This window comes from Ovis aries, chromosome 1 (genome assembly GCF_016772045.2).
Source record: "Ovis aries strain OAR_USU_Benz2616 breed Rambouillet chromosome 1, ARS-UI_Ramb_v3.0, whole genome shotgun sequence".
Taxonomy (NCBI): domain Eukaryota; kingdom Metazoa; phylum Chordata; class Mammalia; order Artiodactyla; family Bovidae; genus Ovis; species Ovis aries.
The window spans coordinates 100,393,485-100,415,545 of NC_056054.1; the positions used below are offsets into that span (position 1 = coordinate 100,393,485).

Genomic DNA, 22,061 nt, shown 5'->3' on the forward strand with positions numbered 1-22,061 from the left:
GAAGGAATACTACAGGCAGCCCAATTTATGCTTCAGGTAACACTAACGTTTGCACACCTTTACCTGGGGAAACCAATGAGGCGAGGAACTAGCAAATGTTAAACTTTAGGGCTCCGCTACGCATGCGCTCCCTCTTTGGGGGGAAAGTAGCCACTACGGCTGCGCGAACCGGCGGCCCCACCCTCCCTCGTCACGCGTTGTGGGACCGCGGCGTGGCGGCGGCCTTGGCGGTAGAGACGGCAGGCCAGAGGGCGGCCAGAGGGTTTCCGGTTCCGGTGTAACGTTCGGGCTCCGTCTCAGGGGCTGAAGTTTGTGAGGTGAGTAGTGGCCCGGGGCCCGGAGAGGGTGTCCTGTTGTCCTAGTGATTGGGGTAGGGTTCAGTTCGAGAGAAGGACAGAGACGGGAAGGTTCAGCGGAAAGGAAGCTGAGAAAAGAACAAGGTTCTGTGGGAGAACGGGTTGGAATGAGGTTGTTGAGAGGGAAAGGGCGGGGGCGGGAAAGGGACGAGCTGAGGGGACTAGCCCTGAGATGAGGAGTTGGGGTAGAACAGGTGAGTAGGGGGCTGGTTAGAGAGACGGAAAGAGCAAAAAAGAAACGAATGGGAGTTTCAGGGATGAAATTCGACTTGTAGCAAAGAACACAGAGAAAGGAAATCCTTCAGAAGATTAAATTCTGTTCCCTGCTCATTCAAAGATCATTCTGCCTTCCTCTCCTTCCACACCAGAACCACACCCCACCCCTACCCCACGCAGTTACTGTTGAACAATTGATTAGTGACAAAGCTCATTACTGTTTGGAACTTTTATTTTGCCTATTGGCTGTTTAGTTTGCACGTTATCTTATGGAGAAATGGGTTGAAGTTATGTACATTTGTTAGTATAGTGCTTGGGCACACCTTTCATCTAATAGAGTGATGCCCCATTTGTAACTCTGGATTTTCAAATTGTTTACCCTTTCTAGCCTATGATTCAGTTCCAGTGGAACATAAGTTCTGTTAAGGCAAGAATTCCTGTCTTGTTCACCGTTGTGTGTATCCTCAGCACTCAGTAGGCTGCCTGAAACTTACTAGGTTTGCAGTAAATATCTATTGAATGAATTAAGTGCCTTATAAGAATGACAGTTGTCCTCATTTTGTAGGATGAGTGAACTGAGGCTCAGAGGAATTACTTGTCAGAAGGCTGGTAAATGTTAGAGGTGCGTGTGAGCTCTTCACTCTATGGTGTCTGAATGTGCTTCTTTTGAGCAATGCACAGTTAACATGTTGAGATTGATAGGCTATCCTGCTATCTCCTGATGGGTAAATAGAGCCACTGCAGATTTATTCATATTACATGTCACTGAGGCACAAAATACTACACCCCTAGTTTCATGACTTTAAGCTACTAGTTTCATATGGTTATACCAAAATTACATACAGTATTTAGCAATAGGTCTTCTGGAGGATAAACCTGCCAACAATTAGAAGTTAATCAAGCTGTACCTTTTAGGGAAAAGATGTCTTAAAACATCTTGAAAAATTGACACCCAGATCGAACCCTGATGTGTGGCACTTCTGGGAGGAGGTTAACTTGGAATTGAGGTCAGTCTAATTTATTGTCTTTTAGACAATATGGAGAAAATTATAGAAATAAAATTTTCTTTCTGCTCATGTAGAGTTTTGAGATTTCAGTAGGAGATAAGACTGTAAACATGAATAAAGTTTAAGAATTGTACCAATTTGCATTAAATAACAGATTGTTGTAGAGTCTTGTATGATGGTTACTCTATTAAGCTAAAAAGTAGACGAATAAAGGTGAAAAGAGTACATCCAAAATGAGGGTAATCTTTTTTTAAATTAATTTTTATTGGAGTATAGTTGCTTTACAGTGTTGTGTTAGTTCCTACTGTACAGCAGAATGAATCAGCCATACATATACATATATCCCCTCCCTTTTGGACTTCCTTCCCATTCAGGTCACCACAGTGCATGAGGGTAACCTTTTCTGAACTGAGGGATTATTTATGACGGAGACCCTGTAGAACAAAAGAAAAGGATCTGGGTACAGAATTCCCACTGGGATCACAATGAATACAGAGAAATGTGACAGAACAGTCTTGAGGATTAGGAGCTTTAATGTAAGATGTAACCCAGATAAGCCATCTCTTATTTGTGTCCCTTAAAAGAAGCCCTGGGTTAAGGAATGCCTGCCTGGAAGTAGGAAGAATAGAAACGTTGGCCTGTGAGTGGGCTTTTTCAGTCTTGTTTTCATGTTATATGTTTGACAGTCCTTGTTGAATATGATAATCAGAAAAGAAGCTGGAACTCATTTCTCAGACTAGGTTCTTCCCAAGGGTTGTTTGTTTATTCCACAGATTTCATTGATTAGCTGATGATATTACTGAGTTAGGGTTAAAAAACAGAATGTAGTTCTTTCTGTTTTGAAGTATAAGTTGAGAGTATTTGGCTTGAAATGAAGTTAGAGGAACTTGCCCAGGATTGAGAATAGCAGTGGGGAAAGCATTCCTGATATATTAATCATTGCCTGGGGTCCTTTTAGTCTTTTCCTGTCTTCTAACTACTGATTTCTTTTTAGGTGCAGTATTGAATCCTGTTTTGAGCTATCCTCCTTTTCCCAAACAATGGCGCTGTCCAAGAGGGAGCTGGATGAACTGAAACCATGGATAGAGAAGACAGTGAAGAGGGTGCTGGGCTTCTCAGAGCCCACAGTGGTCACGGCGGCCCTGAACTGTGTGGGGAAGGGCATGGACAAGAAGAAAGCAGCCGGTACGTGGGCGCTTCCTGACTCTTTTGGGCTAACATGTTAGATGACTGCAAATGCTGCCTTGAACTTCCCCAAAATTCTCTATGTTAGGAGCATCTGAAAAAAGGTCAGGCCACATTTTATTTTCTCTTGCATTATAATTGTTGTTGTTCAGTCTCCAAGTTGTGTCCGACTCTTCATAACCGCATGGACTATAGCACACCAGGCTTCCCTGTCCCTCACCATCTCCTGGAGTTTACCCAAGTTGATGTCCATTGTATTGGTGATGCCATCCAACCATCTCATCCTCTGTTGGCATCTTCTCCTTCTGCCTTCAATCTTTCCCAGCACCAGGGTCTTTTCCAGTGAGTTGGCTGTTTGCATCAGGTGGCCAGGGTATTGGAGCTTCAGCTTTAGCATGAATCCTAAATAAAATACTCAGGATTGATTTCCTTTAAGATTGACTAGTTTGATTTCCTTGCTGGCCAAGGGACTTTCAAGAATCTTCTCCAGCACCAGGGTTGAAAACCATTAGTTCTTCAACTGTCTGCCTTCTTTATGGTCCAGCTCTCAACAACCATACATGACTACTGGAAAGACCATAGCCTTGACTGTATGGACCTTTGTCAGCAAAGTGATGTCTTTGCTTTTTAACACACTGTCTAGATTTGCCATAGCTTTCCTGCCAAGAAGCAAATGTCTTTTAATTTCATGGCTGCAGTCACCATCTGCAGTGATTTTAGAGCCCAGGAAGAGGAAATCTGTCACTGCTTCCACCTTTTCCCCTTCTATTTGCTGTGAAATGATGCGGCCAGATGCCATCCTCTTATTAGTTTTTTTAATATTTAGTTTTAAGGTGGCTTTTTCACTCTCCATTATAATGGAAATAGCCTAAATAATTAATTTTTATTTTTCTTTTTTTTAAATACTATTTGTGACATATTTTGAGTCTCAGACTTATTTCCTTTGACCGCTGCACCGAGTTACCTAAATCATATTTACTTAGGAAATATGCTAAGGTCAGATGGGTATATTCAAGTCAACATCTAAACGTATAGACGTCTCTATAAAATACATTTAAAAAGTTGAAGGAGATAGATTTTGTTAATGGTAGTCTCTTCCAGCTTGCAGTTTAGGAAAAGTTATAGTGGTTATTCATCCTAAACTTTGACGCTCAGCCTAAACAGGTTGCTCTGGCTCTGCTACTTCCGACTCCAAAAAATTAAAACTGTATTTTTACCTCATGGGGCAAAATCATTCAGTGTAAGAGAATTTATGAGAATCCTACAAAAAACTTAAGAAAGCATTTCCCTCCCTCCTAGGCATAAAATTCCAGTGTTGGTATCTGGACGAAATACCTTTTCAACCTTGCCACCTCTTTTTTTCTTGTCAGACCATCTGAAACCTTTTCTTGATGATTCTACTCTCCGATTTGTGGACAAACTGTTTGAAGCTGTGGAGGAAGGCCGAAGCTCTAGGCATTCCAAGTCCAGCAGTGACCGGAGCAGGAAACGAGAGCTAAAGGTAGGTTATGGTTAACTATCTGATGAGTATTGTGAATGGTAACAAAATTGCTGAGCTTACCTGGCTCACACTTTAATATCCATTATTAGAATACCTGATATTTAAGAGAGGTACTTAGATATAGAAGTAGAAGGGGTGACATTGTATTATCACCATCTTATGGTGATGAACTGCCTAAGTTCATGGGTTAAAATGTTCCAAGAAAACGGTTGCTTTGTCCTTTTTCATATACGGTTAGGAGTTTTGGTTCTTATGTTTCCCTAAATCTCCTTTTTTAAAAAATAAATAAATTGATTACTTTAAGATTTTATGCTTTGATTTATTTGAGGCCTAATAGATTGCTTCAGAATGTGACTTCACTGCTCCCTGAGCTATAGACCTCATTGTTCCTGCTTTTCAGATATTTCTCTGCAATGACTTACAGACGGGATACTTAAGAACTCACTTTTTACCGTATGTCCTGAGAGCCTACTCTGCTGTATAGCATATTGCCGGTCACCTGGCTCCATGAATGGAATACTTAAAGGGACCATCATTACTCCCTTACTTTCTTCACTTTTTATCTGGTAGCTACTGATTGGTCATGGTCTCTTTCAGTATTAACAGTGTCAAGTAGCTGATCTATCTCTTTTCTTTGTCTGTCTCTTAAAATCTTTTCTGTGACTTCCATCAGACCTTCAAAGTGCTTTTGATTCCTTGGCTATCCTTTTGCTTTTCCTGAGGCACAAGAGTGAATAAGCTGTGTCTGTTTGGTCCCTGACCCAGCTGTGGAACCAAGGGAAATAGAGATTTGTGTGCTGTTTGTGTTTAGGGTTTTGCAGGGTGATCAGAAGAATGAAAGATAGTCCTTGCCTTAAAGGAATTTACAGTTCAAGGGTTTAGGGATGGGAGGGCTGAACAAAATACAGTCACAAAATTATAAAATCCAAGTAGCAGTTTTCATGGAAATTTTAAGGTTGACTATAAAGTTTCAGACTTAGTTGAATTTTGTTACACTTAAGGAGAAATTCACAGATCTGTAGAGTGAAGATTATGTTTTTGGTAGGACATGCTACTGTATAAGTGCTGAGGGCCTGCTACAAATAAAGTGACTACATTGGGTGGGATTAATAAAAATGGTTTATTGAAGGAAATCTAGGTAGCCTTGGGAGTTGGGTCCCATTTTGGTCCATTCAGTCCCCATCCCACACAATATATTATGGGAGAGTCCTTTTTCTTGAACTGTAGGAGTTCCAGGAAGCGCTCGCCCCTGGCCGAGGATATGTCCTTGCAAAACACGAGCCCTCCTAGTGAAGAGGGGATGTCACCCAAAGCCTACCACCGGTGTGTACATTTGCTTTTTCCCATTGTCCCTTCCAGTTGGCCACTCTTGGTCCTGTTAAGTTCATCCTGCAAATTAGTCAACATATTTGAGTTCCCATTGTTAGATGAGAACAAAGTGTTATTGGGGAATATTGAAGAAGAGAGAAAACCCCTATCCTGGAAGAGCTTAGATGCTAGTTGGGAGAAAGTACATAGTGACATTGAAAGACTTAACACTTGGCAAGCAAATATCAACAATGTAATTTTACCTAGTATGAACCAAGTTCTTAAGTGCTACAAGGATGTGAAACAACAGTATGATCAGAGTGGGATGAGATTATTAATGAGGAAAACTTCCTGGAGGAGGTGAGTTTTAGGCAGGGTTTGGATTAGGGGAAAAGTTGAGGGAGATAATTACAAATGTGGGCAGTAAGATTTGCAAAGACCTTGGGATGGGAACATTTATAATAATATGGGGATGAAATTTGTTTGACTGGAGTAGGAAAATAATGAAGTTGAGATGGGTGAATGGTCCATTTGGTGGAGGGTATAGAAGACTCTGGGAAAAGCCACAGAATACTGATAAGGACTAGAATTGTTCTTCCCTTCTCCCATGGGCAGGGATACAACTCTTCTTTCACCTTGGGTTCCCTTAGGAAGTGTTTGGTGATGACTCTGAGATCTCCAAGGAATCATCAGGAGTAAAGAAGCGACGGATACCTCGTTTTGAGGAGGTAGAAGAGGAGCCAGAAGTGATCCCTGGGCCTCCCTCAGAGAGTCCTGGCATGCTGACTAAGCTCCAGGTTAGTAGTTAAGAACTGGAAGCAGAGGTTTTGAGAGCTGAAGAAGAAAGAGATGGATTTACTGTGTCCTTAATTTAAACTAAATGTTAGCATTGGGAAAACTTTCTTTTCTGCTTTATGTTTCATCATTTCTTGGTTTAACCAGGAGAGATTCCAGTTGAATGGAGAAGGAAATGGCAACCCAGTCTAGTTTTCATGCCAGAGTAATCTCATGGACAGAGGATCCTGTCCGGCTATAGTCCATGGGGTCGCAGAGTCAGACATGACTTAGTGACTGAATAACAACAACAACAGCCCAGTTGAAGGCTATTGAAATAGCATTTTGAGCACCTATTATGTTTCAAGGAAGGTGTGTTACATACATCATTTGCTCAGATATCTACCTCACTGTGTCATTAAGAAAATTATTGAAATAAGTAGAACTCAGCATGATGGCAGAGAAGAATTTCCAAATAATATAATGCAGAAAGCTTAATCCACTTAAATAATTTCAGATTGACTTGGTATTGTTTTTCATAGAAATTATCTGTGTATTTAAAATGGGCATTGTTTAAAAATTCTGATACCATATAAATAGTAAATATTTTCAGAATATACTTTTTGCGTTTTAAACTATGTAAATATGTCACTATTTAAGAAATTGTTAAAAATAAATTTAAAAAAATAACCGTGAAGCACCTTGACAGCAGACTCTTTTGGAAAATTCAAGAAGAGTTACTGGATCATGTTCTCAAAGCTTATTTTTCTGAATTTCCTTAGGACAGAGGAAGGAATTGATGGAGACTAGGAAGCAAGTCTACATTGTGGACTCTGGTTACCCAAACTAGGAACTCAGGGACCAATAGTGTTTTTTGTTTTTTTTAAAAATAATGTTATGGATTCTATTAGTGTTGCATGCATTATTTAAATGTTCACAGTTGCCCTGTAAGATCTGTTTTTACTCCTTTTAAACACTTGGAGATTTAAGAATTAAATACCATGTTCAAGGTCACACAGGCATTAAATGGCAGAGTTAAGATTCAAACTCAGGTTTCCCTGACTCCAGAGTCTTACTCATCAAGCTGTGTTACTACTTAACATGCCAGTCCTGCCTTGGGAAGATAGGTTGAAAAATTCCAGTGATTAACTGTGTAAGCTTATCTTTACTAAATTTGCTAGCCTATGGTACAGGCAGAATATAATGGGATCATCAAAAAAATACTGGTTTCTCTAGATCTAAAAGCCCTTTGAGTTTAGGAACCTGTATGGGAGAAATAAAGAAGAGATGTTAACTGTTTTTCAACTTTTTACTCCACTGAGAGCAGATCAAACAGATGATGGAAGCAGCAACACGGCAAATTGAGGAAAGGAAAAAGCAACTGAGCTTCATTAGCCCCCCTACACCTCAGGTATTGTAACCTCTTTTCAGGTTTCTCTGAAAAGAAGACTGTTAAACACAAAATTTCTTGCCACCCACTCAAATGAGAGTCCAGAAAATGACTGCATGTTCCACCCTCAATTTACCACAGTCCACCGCTCCGTGTGTGTGTGTTTGTGTGTGTGTAAAAGAGAGAGATCTGTTTGCCTATGTTAATTTTTTCTGATTCTGATTTCTTTTTCTCTCTCACAGCCAAAGACTCCTTCATCCTCCCAACCAGAGCGACTTCCAATTGGCAACACTATTCAGCCCTCTCAGGCCGCCACTTTCATGAATGATGCCATTGAGAAGGCAAGGAAAGCAGCTGAACTACAAGCCCGCATCCAAGCCCAGCTGGCACTGAAGCCAGGTCTCATCGGCAATGCCAACATGGTGGGCCTGGCCAATCTCCATGCTATGGGCATTGCTCCCCCGTGAGTATCTATTTTATGGAACTCTTTTTTTCTGAAGCTTGAGAAGCAATAAATACCTTTGAGTGTTACTGATCCTTTTCTTCCAAGGAACTTAAATCATTTCTTAGTTTCATATTTCTTACATATGTTCAGTAAATACCAATTGAATTTATTCTCTTGGTTTCCTTGTTGCAGAGTTTAATTAGCTTCTTGTTATGAATGGTAAAACTAAAATTAAGATTATTCCTCCAGTACTGGAGCTAGGAATAGGATCAGGTCTCCTGGTTCCTAACTCAAGAGCTATTTCCATTAGACCACATTGAGTGAGACCAGATCTGAGCGTTCTCTGCAACTGGGTAAAAGTGATAGGCTTTATTTTTAGCACCTCAATTGGTTTGCCATTCCCTGACTCAAGAATTCAGGAGTAAAGAATGATAGGATTCTAACTTCTTCCCATTGTAATTTGTAAGTTCATTTCATCTGATTATACTCCATACTCAACTGTCCAGCTTCATATATTCAGTCAAGATGTTATTATTCATTGATGGGTTCATATTCCTTAGAATTTTGTAATCTAATTGTCTTTTGTGGGTTTTGATTTGTTTTTATTTTTTGTCTGTTTGTTTGCCTGCCTTATTGTTTTATATGGGATTTATTCCTCTTTTGGGCTTTTTTTCAGGAAGGTGGAGTTAAAAGATCAAACTAAACCTACACCACTGATTCTTGATGAACAAGGTCGAACTGTAGATGCAACAGGCAAGGAAATTGAGCTGACACACAGAATGCCTACTCTGAAGGCCAATATTCGGGCTGTGAAGAGAGAACAATTCAAGCAGCAGCTAAAAGAAAAGCCATCAGAAGACATGGAATCTAATACCTTTTTTGATCCACGAGTCTCTATTGCCCCTTCCCAGCGCCAGAGACGCACTTTTAAATTCCATGACAAGGGCAAATTTGAAAAGATTGCCCAACGATTACGGACAAAGGTATCTGGCTTAGAATAAAATCTAGAAATTTGAAGAAGTTAGGAAGGTGACAAAGGAAACTGTATATAATCCTGAAATACTGTCAACTTAATTCTCTATATGTTTTTGGCAATTAGATAAGTAGTAAAGCAATGAGTAATTTTTAAAATACTGTATTCCTGGAATACTTGATTTTTAGTGATTTGGTTTCTCAGTTACTTACGTTCTACTTAGGTAGAAAGGAAATTGAATTTGAAAATTCTCTACATACAACAATCAGTGGAGGGAAACTGTTCAGAAACCTCAGGACATCTGAGGAAAACTAGCCTGCAATTAACATTTGCTGCAGACAGTCCACATTCCTGGATAGTTTAATTGACCATATATTCAATGACTTTGACCTTCTTGTTTTCATCCTCTCAGAAGTTTTCCATAGAATTCCATTTCTGCATATTTGCTGCAGGCACGCACTGGGATAGAGGGGTGATGATGAGAGCCAAATATATGGAAATCAACCAAGTAATGAATAAAGTAAAGCAGAACAACTCTTTTTTCTTAGCTTTCAGAAAATCTGAATTTGTTGTGTTATATGTAAAGAGTTCAACAAGGGAGTGTTTTAAGATTTGGGATTCTACTGCTTCCCTATTTTCTGTGATTCCAGTTTATCTTCTTGTCTTACCTTGTCTTTAGGCTCAACTAGAGAAGCTGCAGGCAGAGATCTCACAGGCTGCTCGAAAAACAGGCATTCATACTTCAACTAGACTGGCCCTCATTGCTCCTAAGAAGGAATTGAAGGAAGGTGACATCCCTGAAATTGAGTGGTGGGACTCTTACATCATTCCCAATGGCTTTGACCTGTGAGTTTGTTGATTAATACCTTTTAATAAGGCTAGAGTTTTAATGGGAAAGATGGTACTCATGCATTAAGTACAAATTTTAAATCTAAGCCAAATAGATAACCATATACAAGCTCCATAAAGAACATGTTCTACGGGTTGATTTTAGTTTTTTGGGTCAATCAGTGTAGGAGGATTGGACACAGATATTTTCTGCTTGCTTTGTTATACATTGTTAGTGTTTTTAGCATATTTGTTTTCTTAATTACCTTCTTTTGCTACTTATAACAGATGCTTAAATTTTTTAAAGATCCAGTCCTAGAATAGAGAAAGGATTCTTAGTTGATGAGGGAGAGAATGATAAAGTATATAAGAAGCATTCAGAGAGCTTTAATCATATCTGCTCCATTATTCTGATACATGACTTAAGGAGACTGTGCTTCAGCCTTTCCTTATGCCTCCTTTGTCAACCACTGTCCCAGAGAATTATTGTTACTAATGACAGAATATGGTATCTGTTAAGTGTGTTAGGGTAGAAAAGGTTGAGAATGACTGGTGTAGAGAGTGCATCCAACCTTAGTGGGACCATTTTCTTATCTTGAAAATTATATGTAATCTAATTACATGTATAGATATACAAATACTTTTACTAACTACTAGAATACACTATGGCAAGTGGATTTTTCCATTGTGTTTCTGAGATTGCCTCTCTCTTGGAATTGTCTCTACCCACATATCCTGTTTTCCCTTCTTCCTCCAATTTTAGTACAGAGGAAAATCCCAAGAGAGAAGATTATTTTGGAATCACAAATCTTGTTGAACATCCAGCCCAGCTCAACCCTCCAGGTAATGTAGAGATTACTCGGTCAAAGCTCTAGAGAAGTATTAGCCCATAGGAATTTATGTGATAATGGATGTAATCTCTGTCTGGGCTGTCTGTACTACAGCTACTATTCACACATGACTACTGAGAACTTGAAAACTGAGTTGCACTAATATAGCTGAGGGACTGATTTTTAAAATTTTTTTTTCAATTTTAATTTCAGTTTAAATAGTACATGTGGCTAGTGGCTACAGTATTGGACAGTGAAGCTGTTACAGAACATTGAGGTCTAAACTAGAGATGGCCTCACTGATGTATATCTGTATTTCACATTGGGCTTTTGCAGTAGTGCTGACTCCCAACTCTAGTCTAGCAAACCACCACTAAACCCCTGCCATCTTCAGTCTGCCTTGTCCTCAGCCTTTCTGTTTATCTGTTTTGTAGCAAAAGTCTGTTGGCTTAGTCAGAGGAGATGGGTTTTAGTTGTACCTAAAACCCCTGGATAAATCACTTACAATGCAGAATTTTCTCATATGTACAGATAACACTAACTGACATTCCTTTTTCAAGTGATCACAGAAGTTGCTAACACTTTGATCAGATTTGAGATGAACAGAGAAGGTTAGTTTTTACTCAGTAAATTTGCTTATCAGGATCTCTAATAAATTCAGAAAAATAGATTGAGACTTTGAGATAATAAAAAGGTAATAACCACTGAATTGTACTTAATCAGAATCTATTTAGTTGTCTTCAGTGTGAATCATTAGAAGAATGTAGGGGGTTTTGTTTGTTTTAATAAATTGACTTGGGAGCCCAGAGGATTTTTCCTAATTAATCCCTGTAACTCTAAAATTAGAATTTCATCATCTTGGCCAGTGGTTTTCAAGTTGGATTCCATAGACACCTTGAGGTTTAGTAGGTAGGATCCAGATGGGGTTCTGGATACCCTCTGCCTACCCCAAATCCTCACACAGAGCCGTCAGAGCAGCTCTAATCATTTTTTCGATATCCACCACATTTCAGTTTATTAAAGAGTTCAGTTGCTTAAAGAAAAACAAGTTAGAACATGACTCATGAAAGATAAGAATACTTTTTACTCCTTTTTTTTTTTTAGTATTTATTTGTTTGTTTGGCTGCACCAGGTCTTAGTTGCGGCATGCAAACTCTTAGTTGAACCATGTGAGATCTAGTTTTCCTGACCAGGGATTGAATCCAGGCCCCCTGAATTGGGAGCACAGAGTCCTAGGCACTGTACTACCAGGGAAGTTCCAAGAATACTTAATAAAAACATAACTGTAATACTACTATGATGACCTAAAAATAACTAAAAACAAGGTAAAGGTCCTTTTTTAAAAAAATTTTTTATTGGGACATAATTGGTTTACAATGTTGTATTAGTTTCAGGTGTACAGCACAGTATATCATTTATACATAAACCCACTCTGTTTTAGATTCTTTTCTCATATAGGCCATTATAGAGTATTGAGTAGAGTCCCCTATGCTATGTAGTAGATCCTTATTAGTTACTTTATATATAGTAATGGGTATACGTCAATCCCAGTCCTCTAATTTATCCCTCTCCCCACAGTCCCTGGTAGGCTTAAGTTTGTTTTCAGCGGCTGTAACTATTTCTGTCTTATTAAAAGATAAGTTCATTTGTACTCTTTTTTTAGGTTCCACATAAAAGCATTATATATTTGTCTTTATCTGTCTGACTTACTTCACTCAGTCTGACAATCTTTAGGTCCATCTGTGTTGCTGTAAAGTTCTTTTTAATGTGATTGATACTCACTTATATCCCTGTAATATGCTTCTTGCTTTGGTATATTCATTTCTCTGCCTGACAGTTGACAATGACACACCAGTTACTCTGGGAGTATATCTGACCAAGAAGGAACAGAAGAAACTTCGAAGGCAAACGAGGAGGGAAGCACAGAAGGAGCTACAAGAGAAAGTCAGGCTGGGCCTGATGCCTCCTCCAGAGCCCAAAGGTACAGATCTTAGAGGCAGGGAAGAAAGGGTGGCAAGTTTTTCTTCCTGTCATTCTAGAGGATCTTTAGTATCTCTCTCTATTTGAATGCTTTTTGTTTCTCAGAATCATTCATTGGTTTGTCCTTTCCCAAATTTTCAACTGTCTGTCTTTATTAAATCAGGTCAACATAGTTATTGTACAGGTCATTTAAGCCTTTTTCTTAAGTAATATTGACCATATAACATTCTTACCTTCCTGGAAGAATAATAGTCTTGAAGTTTATGGAGATAGTAGTTGGAGTATTTGCCCAGAGTTGTTGTATACATAATTCTTAAGTGTTTAAAAAATGAAAATGCAATTTAAAAAACCTCACTCCTATAGTTTCCAGTATCAGTTAGTAGTATTTTGAGTGAGCACTGTTATGTATAGGATCTTTCACTAAATGCTGCAGTGAACGTGAAAAATGCCAACAAAATTAAGTTCGTTTTCTTTCACGAATTTTCAGGCAGTGTGAATATATGTATACCAGTTATTGAGATTAATGGACCTCCCGCAAATGCTGAATTAATTAGGCTTTCAAGGTAGAAGTATTTGGAGAAAGTGAGTTTTGAGCATATTTGAAATAGGTGAACAATATGAATTGGTAGGAAGAGATTGCCAGATTACCCTAGCTGGAGTGGTGACTTAGGAGATTGATCTCTCTCAACTCTTCACTGCAGTGAGAATTTCAAATCTGATGCGAGTATTAGGAACAGAAGCTGTTCAAGACCCCACGAAGGTAGAAGCCCATGTCAGAGCTCAGATGGCAAAAAGACAGAAGTAAGTGCCATGGGATTGGGTGGAAACCCAGGGCAAGTACCTTTCCCGAACTCTTCTGGGGGATCCATATTTGGAGGGAGGGGAGAGTTCTCCGTTGCTCTCTCTTTCCCTCAGCCCTGCTTCTGATCTTCAATGCCTTTCTCACTTGTGGATGTCCTTCCTGTCACGACAGAGCGCATGAAGAGGCCAATGCTGCCCGAAAACTTACAGCAGAACAGAGAAAGGTCAAGAAAATTAAAAAGCTTAAAGAAGATATTTCACAGGGGGTACACATATCTGTATATAGGTAGGTGTCCAGACTGGGCCAGCCTTTCCCTTAGAAATACCAAAACATTTTCCAAGTGCTCAAGGCAGAATCACTGGTATAAAGCATACCTAACATCAACTCTACTCTCTTTAATGATCCTGGTATACATCAAGAGCTAGTAGATCTTTTACAGCGATGAGGGTTAAAAACTTACTCTTCTGTCTTTGAGGTCTTAGTGAGCTAATGTTAGTTCTGAAGAATGAATGTGAATATGCTTGTTCAGGTCAAGATGTGAACTAAGGCTCATTCATTCTTTATGAAGCATAAAATACTCTTTTTCTAGGAAACATTAAAAGTTTTTTTTCTCAGTTGACTGTATCCTTATCCTAGTGTATTGCAGTAATCCTTTTATTTTCCACTCCAAAATGGACTTTATGTGTTGTAATTATTTTCCCTGGTGGCTCAGAGGTTAAAGCGTCTGCTTCTAATACAGGAGACCTGGGTTCGATCCCTGGGTTGGGAAGATCCCCTGGAGAAGGAAATGGCAACCCACTCCAGTATTCTTGCCTGGAGAATCCCATGGACGGAGGAGCCTGGTGGGCTACAGTCCATGGGGTCGCAAAGAGTCGGACACGACTGAGCAACTTAACTAACTATTTCCTACCATTTGTGTTGATTTAATGTTTTCATTTTACTCTTTTATGTCAAGTATATATATGTCTTTTATTTAGATGTGCTCATGTTTAGTAACTAGTTCTTTATTATAGAAATGGTACATTATTATAAAAGTAGTGAATGCTTACTAAGATAAAAAACATTCTAGCAATAGAGAAGGACACTTACTGAAAAAGTCCCCTTCCTATTCTCTGGTCCTCAGGACCACTCACTATGGGTAATTGTCTCTAACAGTTTTTCGTGTATTCTTACAGAAATTTGCATGCATAGCATTGTGACTACTTTACATTATAAGCATCTAGAGGGCAAAGAATTTGTTGATCTTTATATTGTCAAGAATAGCTCTCCTTCGTTCTTAGAGTAAATTTCAATTACCTGCTACTTTGTAAAGTGTACTGTGCTAGACTTTGAAGAAGTTTAAGCCATTAGAAATACTTCTAGATTCATCAATTCTACCTTTCAAGCATTAGTATATTTGCCTCCTCCAAATGCCTTTGTTTTTAGAAAGAAAATTATTTTGGACCCATCTTTATTTGCCATTCCATTCAGTCAGCTACTGATGCTAAAATGAAGCCCGTAACTAAACTTTCCCTTCTCCAGAGTTCGAAATTTGAGCAACCCAGCCAAGAAGTTCAAGATTGAGGCCAATGCGGGGCAGCTGTACCTGACAGGGGTGGTGGTACTGCACAAGGATGTCAACGTGGTAGTAGTGGAAGGGGGTGAGTCTGAAACACGTGAGGCAACTAGGCCTTGGAGTGACGAGCCTGGTGGGGAGAAAGGAGGAAAAGATGGCACCTTAGAGTCACACCTGTGTCAAATATCTTGGGCCTCTGTTTCTTTATTTACTGAAGTAGAAGAACCTAAGATGTGGTTCCTGGGATTGCTTCAGCTACCATATTAATGTCTGAGCGTTGAGTGAGCTCAGAGGTTCCTTCTACCCCATTGTCTTCCACAACTCTGGCAAAATTCTTCTTCTCTGTTTCTAGGCCCCAAGGCCCAGAAGAAATTTAAGCGTCTCATGCTGCATCGGATAAAGTGGGATGAACAGACATCTAATACAAAGGGAGATGGTGAATGGGGGTTAGAGGGGATTAAGTGGGAGGTGGGTGGGATGGTACTTGGTCCATTCATCTATTCCCTCTCTCTAACACTCTTGCAGATACTAGATAATGTTCAAGAATTTTAGAAAAACCCTTTTGGACTTTAAATATGCTAGACATTCATGAAGTATTTACTGTATGAATATTAGTTATTCTCCTGCCTGTCCTGTAAGGCCTTTCTACTGGCTGGTTTCTCTGTTAGCCCAGAATCTGGATACTGGCTACATGAGTACATTTAGTTTGTGAATTTTCAGCAAGCTGCACGCTCATATGTGCATTGTCTATATTGTATAGTTTTTTGATAAAAAGCTTTTTAGAGGATTGAAGGCAAAAAAAATTTTTTAGGCCAAAAAAAGTTCTGCTTCATTCAGAAAAATATACTTTTCGTTTCCCCACGCTTATCTTGTATATATTTGTTTGACATCCTCCTGGCCATCATTCTTCTATCATAATTTATTCTTCTGTTCTTTGAAGACCTGGGTTAGCATTTACCATGTGCAGGGAACCTTATTTTTCATAACTTTGGCCTTATACTTTTTGTTCTTCCTCATTGTATTTTTGTACTTAAAGTACACTTTTTACGATAATTGACCTGTATTTTGTTTTGCAAGTGTTCTAAGATATTTTCATTCCATATATCTGCCCTTTTTCATTAGACTAAAAACTCCTTGAGAATGGACTCTATTGTTTTGGCATCTGAAGTGCTTAGGACAAGTTTTTATTGTTCTTTTATCTCCTTATTCCCAGTACTTGGCACAGCTCTTGACACAGAGTTGGTACTCAATCCATGTTTGTTGAATTAATTAATGTCCCTGCTGGATAGGAGATATCAGTCTAATTGGGGGGAAATAAAGAGTAACAAGATAGTTGATCCCAATACATGAGAAAAAGTGGTAATATTTAAAAGAATTTGGGTAGGCTTGAATACTATTTGTTTGGAACCTAAATCTTGGTGTCTAGTATAAGTCTAGAGCAAGATTTAGCTATATTGTCTTTTCCAGATGATGAGGAATCTGATGAGGAAGCTGTGAAGAAAACCAACAAATGTGTACTAGTCTGGGAGGTAGGTGATCCTCTGTTGAACAGTGAGGCAAAACTTTAGCTAATTCCTGACTATTTATAAATAATAACTAATCCCTTAAGTAATTTGTGTTTCTTTTTGGAATTCATTGTTAAGTATTTGGCAGCAAGTCCTTCCTGGTTATATTCTAGTTAAACTGATGGGTATATAGTTTATGCCATCTGGGGAAAACTATGGAAAACTGGTGGCAAGAATACAAATTCTCCGTTTATTTATTTCACAGTCATGGATATGACACTTGGAAAGAGGGAAATGAATTGTAGGATTTTTCTTTGGATATAGTGAGAGAAGTACTAGACTTAAGAGTATAAAGTTGCGGACTTCCCTGGTGGTCCAGTGTTAAGATGCTACACTCCCAATGCAGGAGGTATGGGTTTGATCCCTGGCTGGGTAACTAAGATCATGCATGGCATGGCCAAAAAAAAAAAAGAATATAAAGTTGACTAAGTTGGCAGTACCACTTACTAGCTGTGCAACTGGGCAATGAAGTAACACTTAATATGAAATAATGTTGCTTTGTCTATAAAATGTGGATATTATTTTCCTTCGCTATTGGTTTTTTTTTTTGGTGGAAAACCTAATTATTATGTAATGATGCTTTGTAAAGTGTGACTAAATCACTGTTTAAATGGAGGATTCTTATGGTTGTACAATCCTTTCATCCCTAAAATTTTCTTAGTGAACCAGTATTAGTTCTGAAGAATGAATAAATGAGTGAATATGCTTGTTCAGGCCAAGTTGTGAACTAAGGGCTCATTCACCCTTTGTGGAGTGTAAAATATTATCCTATTTCTCCAGAAAGCATTAAAAGTTTCTTTCCTCAGTAACTGTACTCTTAACTTGATATACTGCAGTAATCCTTTATATTACCACTTCAAAATACATTTTATGCATTGTAAGTATTTTCTACCTTTGTGTTGATTTAATTTTTTCATTTTATTCTTTTAGGTTGAATACATGAGTATCTTCTAGTTTTAAAATGTGCTCATGTTTCGGAACCAGTTCTTTATTATAAAAGTAGTACTTTGGGAATTCCCTGGTGGTCCAGTGATTAAGACTCCACACTTCTGCAGGGGCCATGGGTTCAGTCCCTGGTTAGAGAACTAAGATCCTGCATGCCCCGAAGTGTGGCCAAAAAAAGTAGTATTTTAATTCAAAAGTAGTGAATGCTCATTAGAATACATTCTAACCACACAGAGCCTGACTGAAATAGTCCCTTCCAGCTCCCTGATTCCTTAAGACCACTCTATAGGTAATTGCTACTGATTGTTTTCCATGTGTCCTGTCTTATCCCAGATTCCTCCAATTTATACATACTAATTAGGTGATAATAAGCATTATAACTGTTTCTGCGTCTCATAAGTCCCCACTTGCATATTTAATATTCCAGCCCCATCATCTCTTTAAAATTCTCTTCATTTACCTCTGAGAGTCCTCAGGAATTGTCTCTCAGATTCAGAAACAAGCCAGGTTCTGCTCTTGCCTCCTTTTTGGAATCTGGTCCCTGCAAAGCCTTTTGAGGTTGCATTTGTGACTGACATTGCAGCCTTTGGTGAGAACATGATTCCACCAAGTACTGTATCTTTCTGTTGTAGTTGTCTGCAAGTAGCCCCCCTCACGCCCATTCCTCTCTCCCCCTCGCCCCTGTATTGTTCTTTGTCATTGGGCCCCAAACCCTCCTGCTCATATGAACATTTCACTAAGTCTTGTGAAAAGAGTCCTTTTAGCCTCTAACTCCTTTCTCCTCAAAGGTCCTAGAGGCCTGGTAGGAAACAAGTTCATCCCATCTCCCGTAGTCCTTCCTGACGTACTCTTCCATCCAGGCACCAGAGCACAGAAATCCTGCATTCAATTAAAAAAACAAACCCATAGAAAGTCATGAGAACTCGGCAGATACCCAGGGGGGTAGAGGTTAGAATTGTTTTTACCATAAAATCACTTTCAGCTAGACACATTGCTACACGGTGTTACCAGGTTTTATAAGGGACTATTATATCTGATTTAAATTAGAAATTGCAGTGTCTCTATTACACGTTTTGTCTCTTTCCCAGGGTACAGCCAAAGACCGGAGCTTTGGGGAGATGAAGTTCAAACAGTGCCCTACAGAGAACATGGCTCGGGAGCATTTCAAAAAGCATGGGGCTGAGCACTACTGGGACCTTGCGCTGAGTGAATCTGTGTTGGAGTCCACCGACTGAGACTACTGCAAGCCCCTTCTCTCCCCTCTTACCTTTGTCTCTTCAGTCCTCTCCCTTATTCTACTTCCACACCCAGCCCCACTTGTGTGTGTGATCTCAGAACGGTGCCAGGCTGACATCTGGACAGAGGGAGAACTTGCTCCCTTCCCTAGTCAGCCTGGTGCTGCCCTTTATTCCTCTTATGTGAATATGATTAAAGAGTTATTTTTAAAGTCAGTATGATATTTTTCACACACTCATAGGTATCAGAGTTGGGGTCTTCAGGTGATCTTTCCTCCAGACTTCTAGCAATTGCTATGGAAAAAGAAAATTTTGTCATTGATATTTATGTATATATAAATGAATGAATGAATGAATGGATGGATGATTGGATAATGGAAACTTCTGACCTCATCTTGGAGCAAAAGTGATCAATACCATTTTCCTGAAACAGAGTGAAGAAGGAAGAAGTAGATAGAAGAGAGGGAATGTCTATCTCTTAACCTTCAGTGGGTAGTCACAAGGTTGACAGATTACTTCTGGTCTTGGCCGAATAGCATTAACAGGAAATCCCTTCCTCACGTGGGTAAATATATGAGAATGTGTGTTGTGAGTGAAATGGACACAGAGGGAGAGTCCAAGGATGATGTTATAGGTCAGTTTGTAAAATCAAATAGGATTTGAGAATTTAGCCTATTTCTTCTCTTTACTAATTAAAAAAAACAAAAACAATCCTTTTCTAAAAGACAGTGTGTAGTTTCTTTCTTTACCCCCCTAAGAATCTGACAAGATGCAGTTCTGTTAAGCACTTAATGTTTTGGGGAGAATTTAGGTCAGAATAAGTGTCCAAAGAAATCCAAATTCTTAGCATAAATATCCTTCTATTTCATGTTGCCTGTTGAGGACATACTGAGAATGGATTGTACACAGGAGCCATTAGAGCTCCTTCCTGCTAACTGAAGTTTACTAGGCAATAATATCAGGGAATGAATGCTTGACCAGAAGTTAAAACAGTCTATGATATCAAATTAACCCTTTTAAAAAGTTATGTGGGGACTGCCCTGGCAGTCCAGTGGTTAAGACTCCGTGCTCCCAATGTAAAGGATGTGGGTTTGATCCTTGGTCAAGGAACTAAGATCCCACATGCCCTGCATCACAGCAAGAAATAAGTTTAAGAAGTTACATGTTTTAGGTCCTAGTTGGAGTTTAAGGCAGTATAGGAGAGTACTAGGATAAAAAAGGTGGAAAGAGACAGAGGACTTCAAAAGACCTAAAGGAAAAGTGACAACCTCCCTTTTAGAGATGAACCATAACGCAGACAGATGAGATTAGTAATTCCTCGAGCAGGAAGAAATCTTAAAAAAGAAGCCTATGTCTGTGAGACTTAGCAGCTAGAGAACTGAACTCATTTTTTATATTTCTTGATGCAAGCAAGTCCAGGAGAAAACATTAGAAATAAGTGCTTTTGCTTTTATTATAATTATTACAATAATATGTATAAATAATTTATATCCAGCTTCAAAAATGTATTGTTTGCCGAAGAACTAAAAGGAGTTTTATGTTCTTTATAAACTACCCATAATGAGACTTAATCCTTGTCTTGAGTAAGTGTTTTTAAACTCCCTGTATCTCAGGATGTTGTTTTTTCGGTTTTCCTGATCCTATATTGAGCACTGCTCAGTAAGCATTATCTCTTTTATCAGAACAGACTTATGAGGAAAGTAGATCTTACAGGTGAGAAATCTGAGAGAGTAAGTAATTTGCTCCAAGGTTATGGCTAATAAGTGATAGAGTTTAATTTGAACCCAGATTTCACTAGAACCCAAACTTAGTCCCTACATACGCTATGTCATTTGTGAAATAGGTGTTAAGAACAGATGTGTTCTTTTCCGATGAATGCTGATCTCAGAATAGTTCCTATCTTGGGATGCTGTCACCACTTAAAATACCTTGTGGACTTTAGTAATTCCTTTCATAATCTGTTTTGAATATATATCTTTATAGTTAATGGTAGTTATTTGTCCTCTGTAGACTTCTAGTAAGAATTTTAAAAGTCATTTGGAATTTGTTAAGGAGAATTAAGTGATATGGTCAAGATAGATAATAACTTTCATTGTTTAAAAATGCAAATATAAAGTAATTGATTTTTCCTCCCTGTACGTGGCTTACCTTGGTGAATTTCCAGAAATATCTTGAACAATGGCAGTATCATTGTCATATGCCAATAATTATTTTGGGGTAAGAATTTTGTCATAACTTACACTGACTCATTGGAAAAGACCCTGATGATGGGAAAGATTGAAGACAGAAGGAGAAAAGGGTGACAGAGGATGAGATAGTTGGATTGCATCACCTATTCAATGGATATGAACTTGGGCAAACTCCAAGAAATGGTGAGGGACAGGGAAGCTTGATGTGCATTAGTCCATGGGGGTCATGAAGAGTTGGACACGACTTGGCGACTGACCACCACCACCACTATTTAGCAATTAGGGTGCTTTTGCATGTTACTCAATGCAATATTACTGTAGGTAAGTATAAAATAATTTTATTCAGAGCAGAAAATGCTATTGTTCAAAAGAGAAATTCAGTTGGAATGATCAAGGAAGTTTACATAAAAGAAGCAATTCAAGATAGTTCTTGAAAGATAGGTGGAATTTTGGTAATAGAAGAGCCCATTTTAGGCAGAATTTATAAATAGAAAATTACAGATACATTTAAGAAAAAACAGTTTGGAGCCCAAAGAACCACGGAGGAAAGGTATTTGAGAAAATACTGGGGAGATGTATTGGAACCATCGTGAATGGTCTTCAAAGCTAGAGCATTTATTTAACTTGGTAGATTGTTATCTGCAATATAGAAACAAGTTTTTTGCTTGTGATTGAGTAGAGGAAAACTAGGACATTATATACTGGTAATGTATATAAGTTGAAGAGAGACTAGGAAGCTGATCATGATGCTGTTGACATAGTTGATTAGAATGGTGATGATAACTAGGTAGAAGGCAAGGGGATGGAAAGAAGGGAATTTATGCAAGACATTTTTAGGTAGAAGTCTATAGGATTTGATAACTAGGTGAAAGTGAAAGTTGCTCAGTCTTGTCTTTGCAACCCCATGGACTATATAGTCCATGGAATTCTCCAGGCCAGAATACTGCGGTGGGTAGCCTTTCTCTTCTCGGGGGGAT

The 22,061-nt window shown here is 38.8% G+C and overlaps 1 protein-coding gene across 9 annotated transcripts; it reads left to right on the forward strand.

Moving 5' to 3' along the window:
• Window positions 1-274: 274 nt before the first annotated feature.
• Window positions 275-19,107, forward strand: PRPF3 (pre-mRNA processing factor 3). Of its 9 annotated transcripts, none has more exons than XM_042250076.2 (18): window positions 275-440; window positions 1,138-1,194; window positions 1,488-1,579; window positions 2,574-2,764; window positions 4,135-4,265; window positions 6,224-6,370; window positions 7,675-7,758; window positions 7,980-8,200; window positions 8,859-9,165; window positions 9,835-10,001; window positions 10,747-10,826; window positions 12,651-12,794; window positions 13,495-13,594; window positions 13,767-13,880; window positions 15,117-15,235; window positions 15,503-15,586; window positions 16,618-16,679; window positions 18,749-19,107. In XM_042250076.2, exons 2-18 carry the CDS (start codon window positions 1,186-1,188, stop codon window positions 18,893-18,895), a joined length of 2,199 nt encoding a protein of 732 aa, XP_042106010.1. In that variant the 5' UTR covers window positions 275-440; window positions 1,138-1,185; the 3' UTR covers window positions 18,896-19,107. The 9 variants fall into 9 exon arrangements, with proteins under 9 accessions (XP_042106010.1, XP_012035880.1, XP_042106162.1 ...); XM_012180490.5 differs by having other exon boundaries at window positions 275-317; XM_042250228.2 differs by lacking the exon at window positions 1,488-1,579.
• The last annotated feature ends 2,954 nt before the right edge of the window (window positions 19,108-22,061 follow it).

Excerpts from the sequence above, each read along its gene's own strand:
- PRPF3 (XM_042250076.2), top strand. Across the intron at positions 9,166-9,834 it reads CCCAACGATTACGGACAAAG|GCTCAACTAGAGAAGCTGCA; the intron begins GTATCTGGCTTA and ends CCTTGTCTTTAG. Across the intron at positions 12,795-13,494 it reads GCCTCCTCCAGAGCCCAAAG|TGAGAATTTCAAATCTGATG; the intron begins GTACAGATCTTA and ends TCTTCACTGCAG.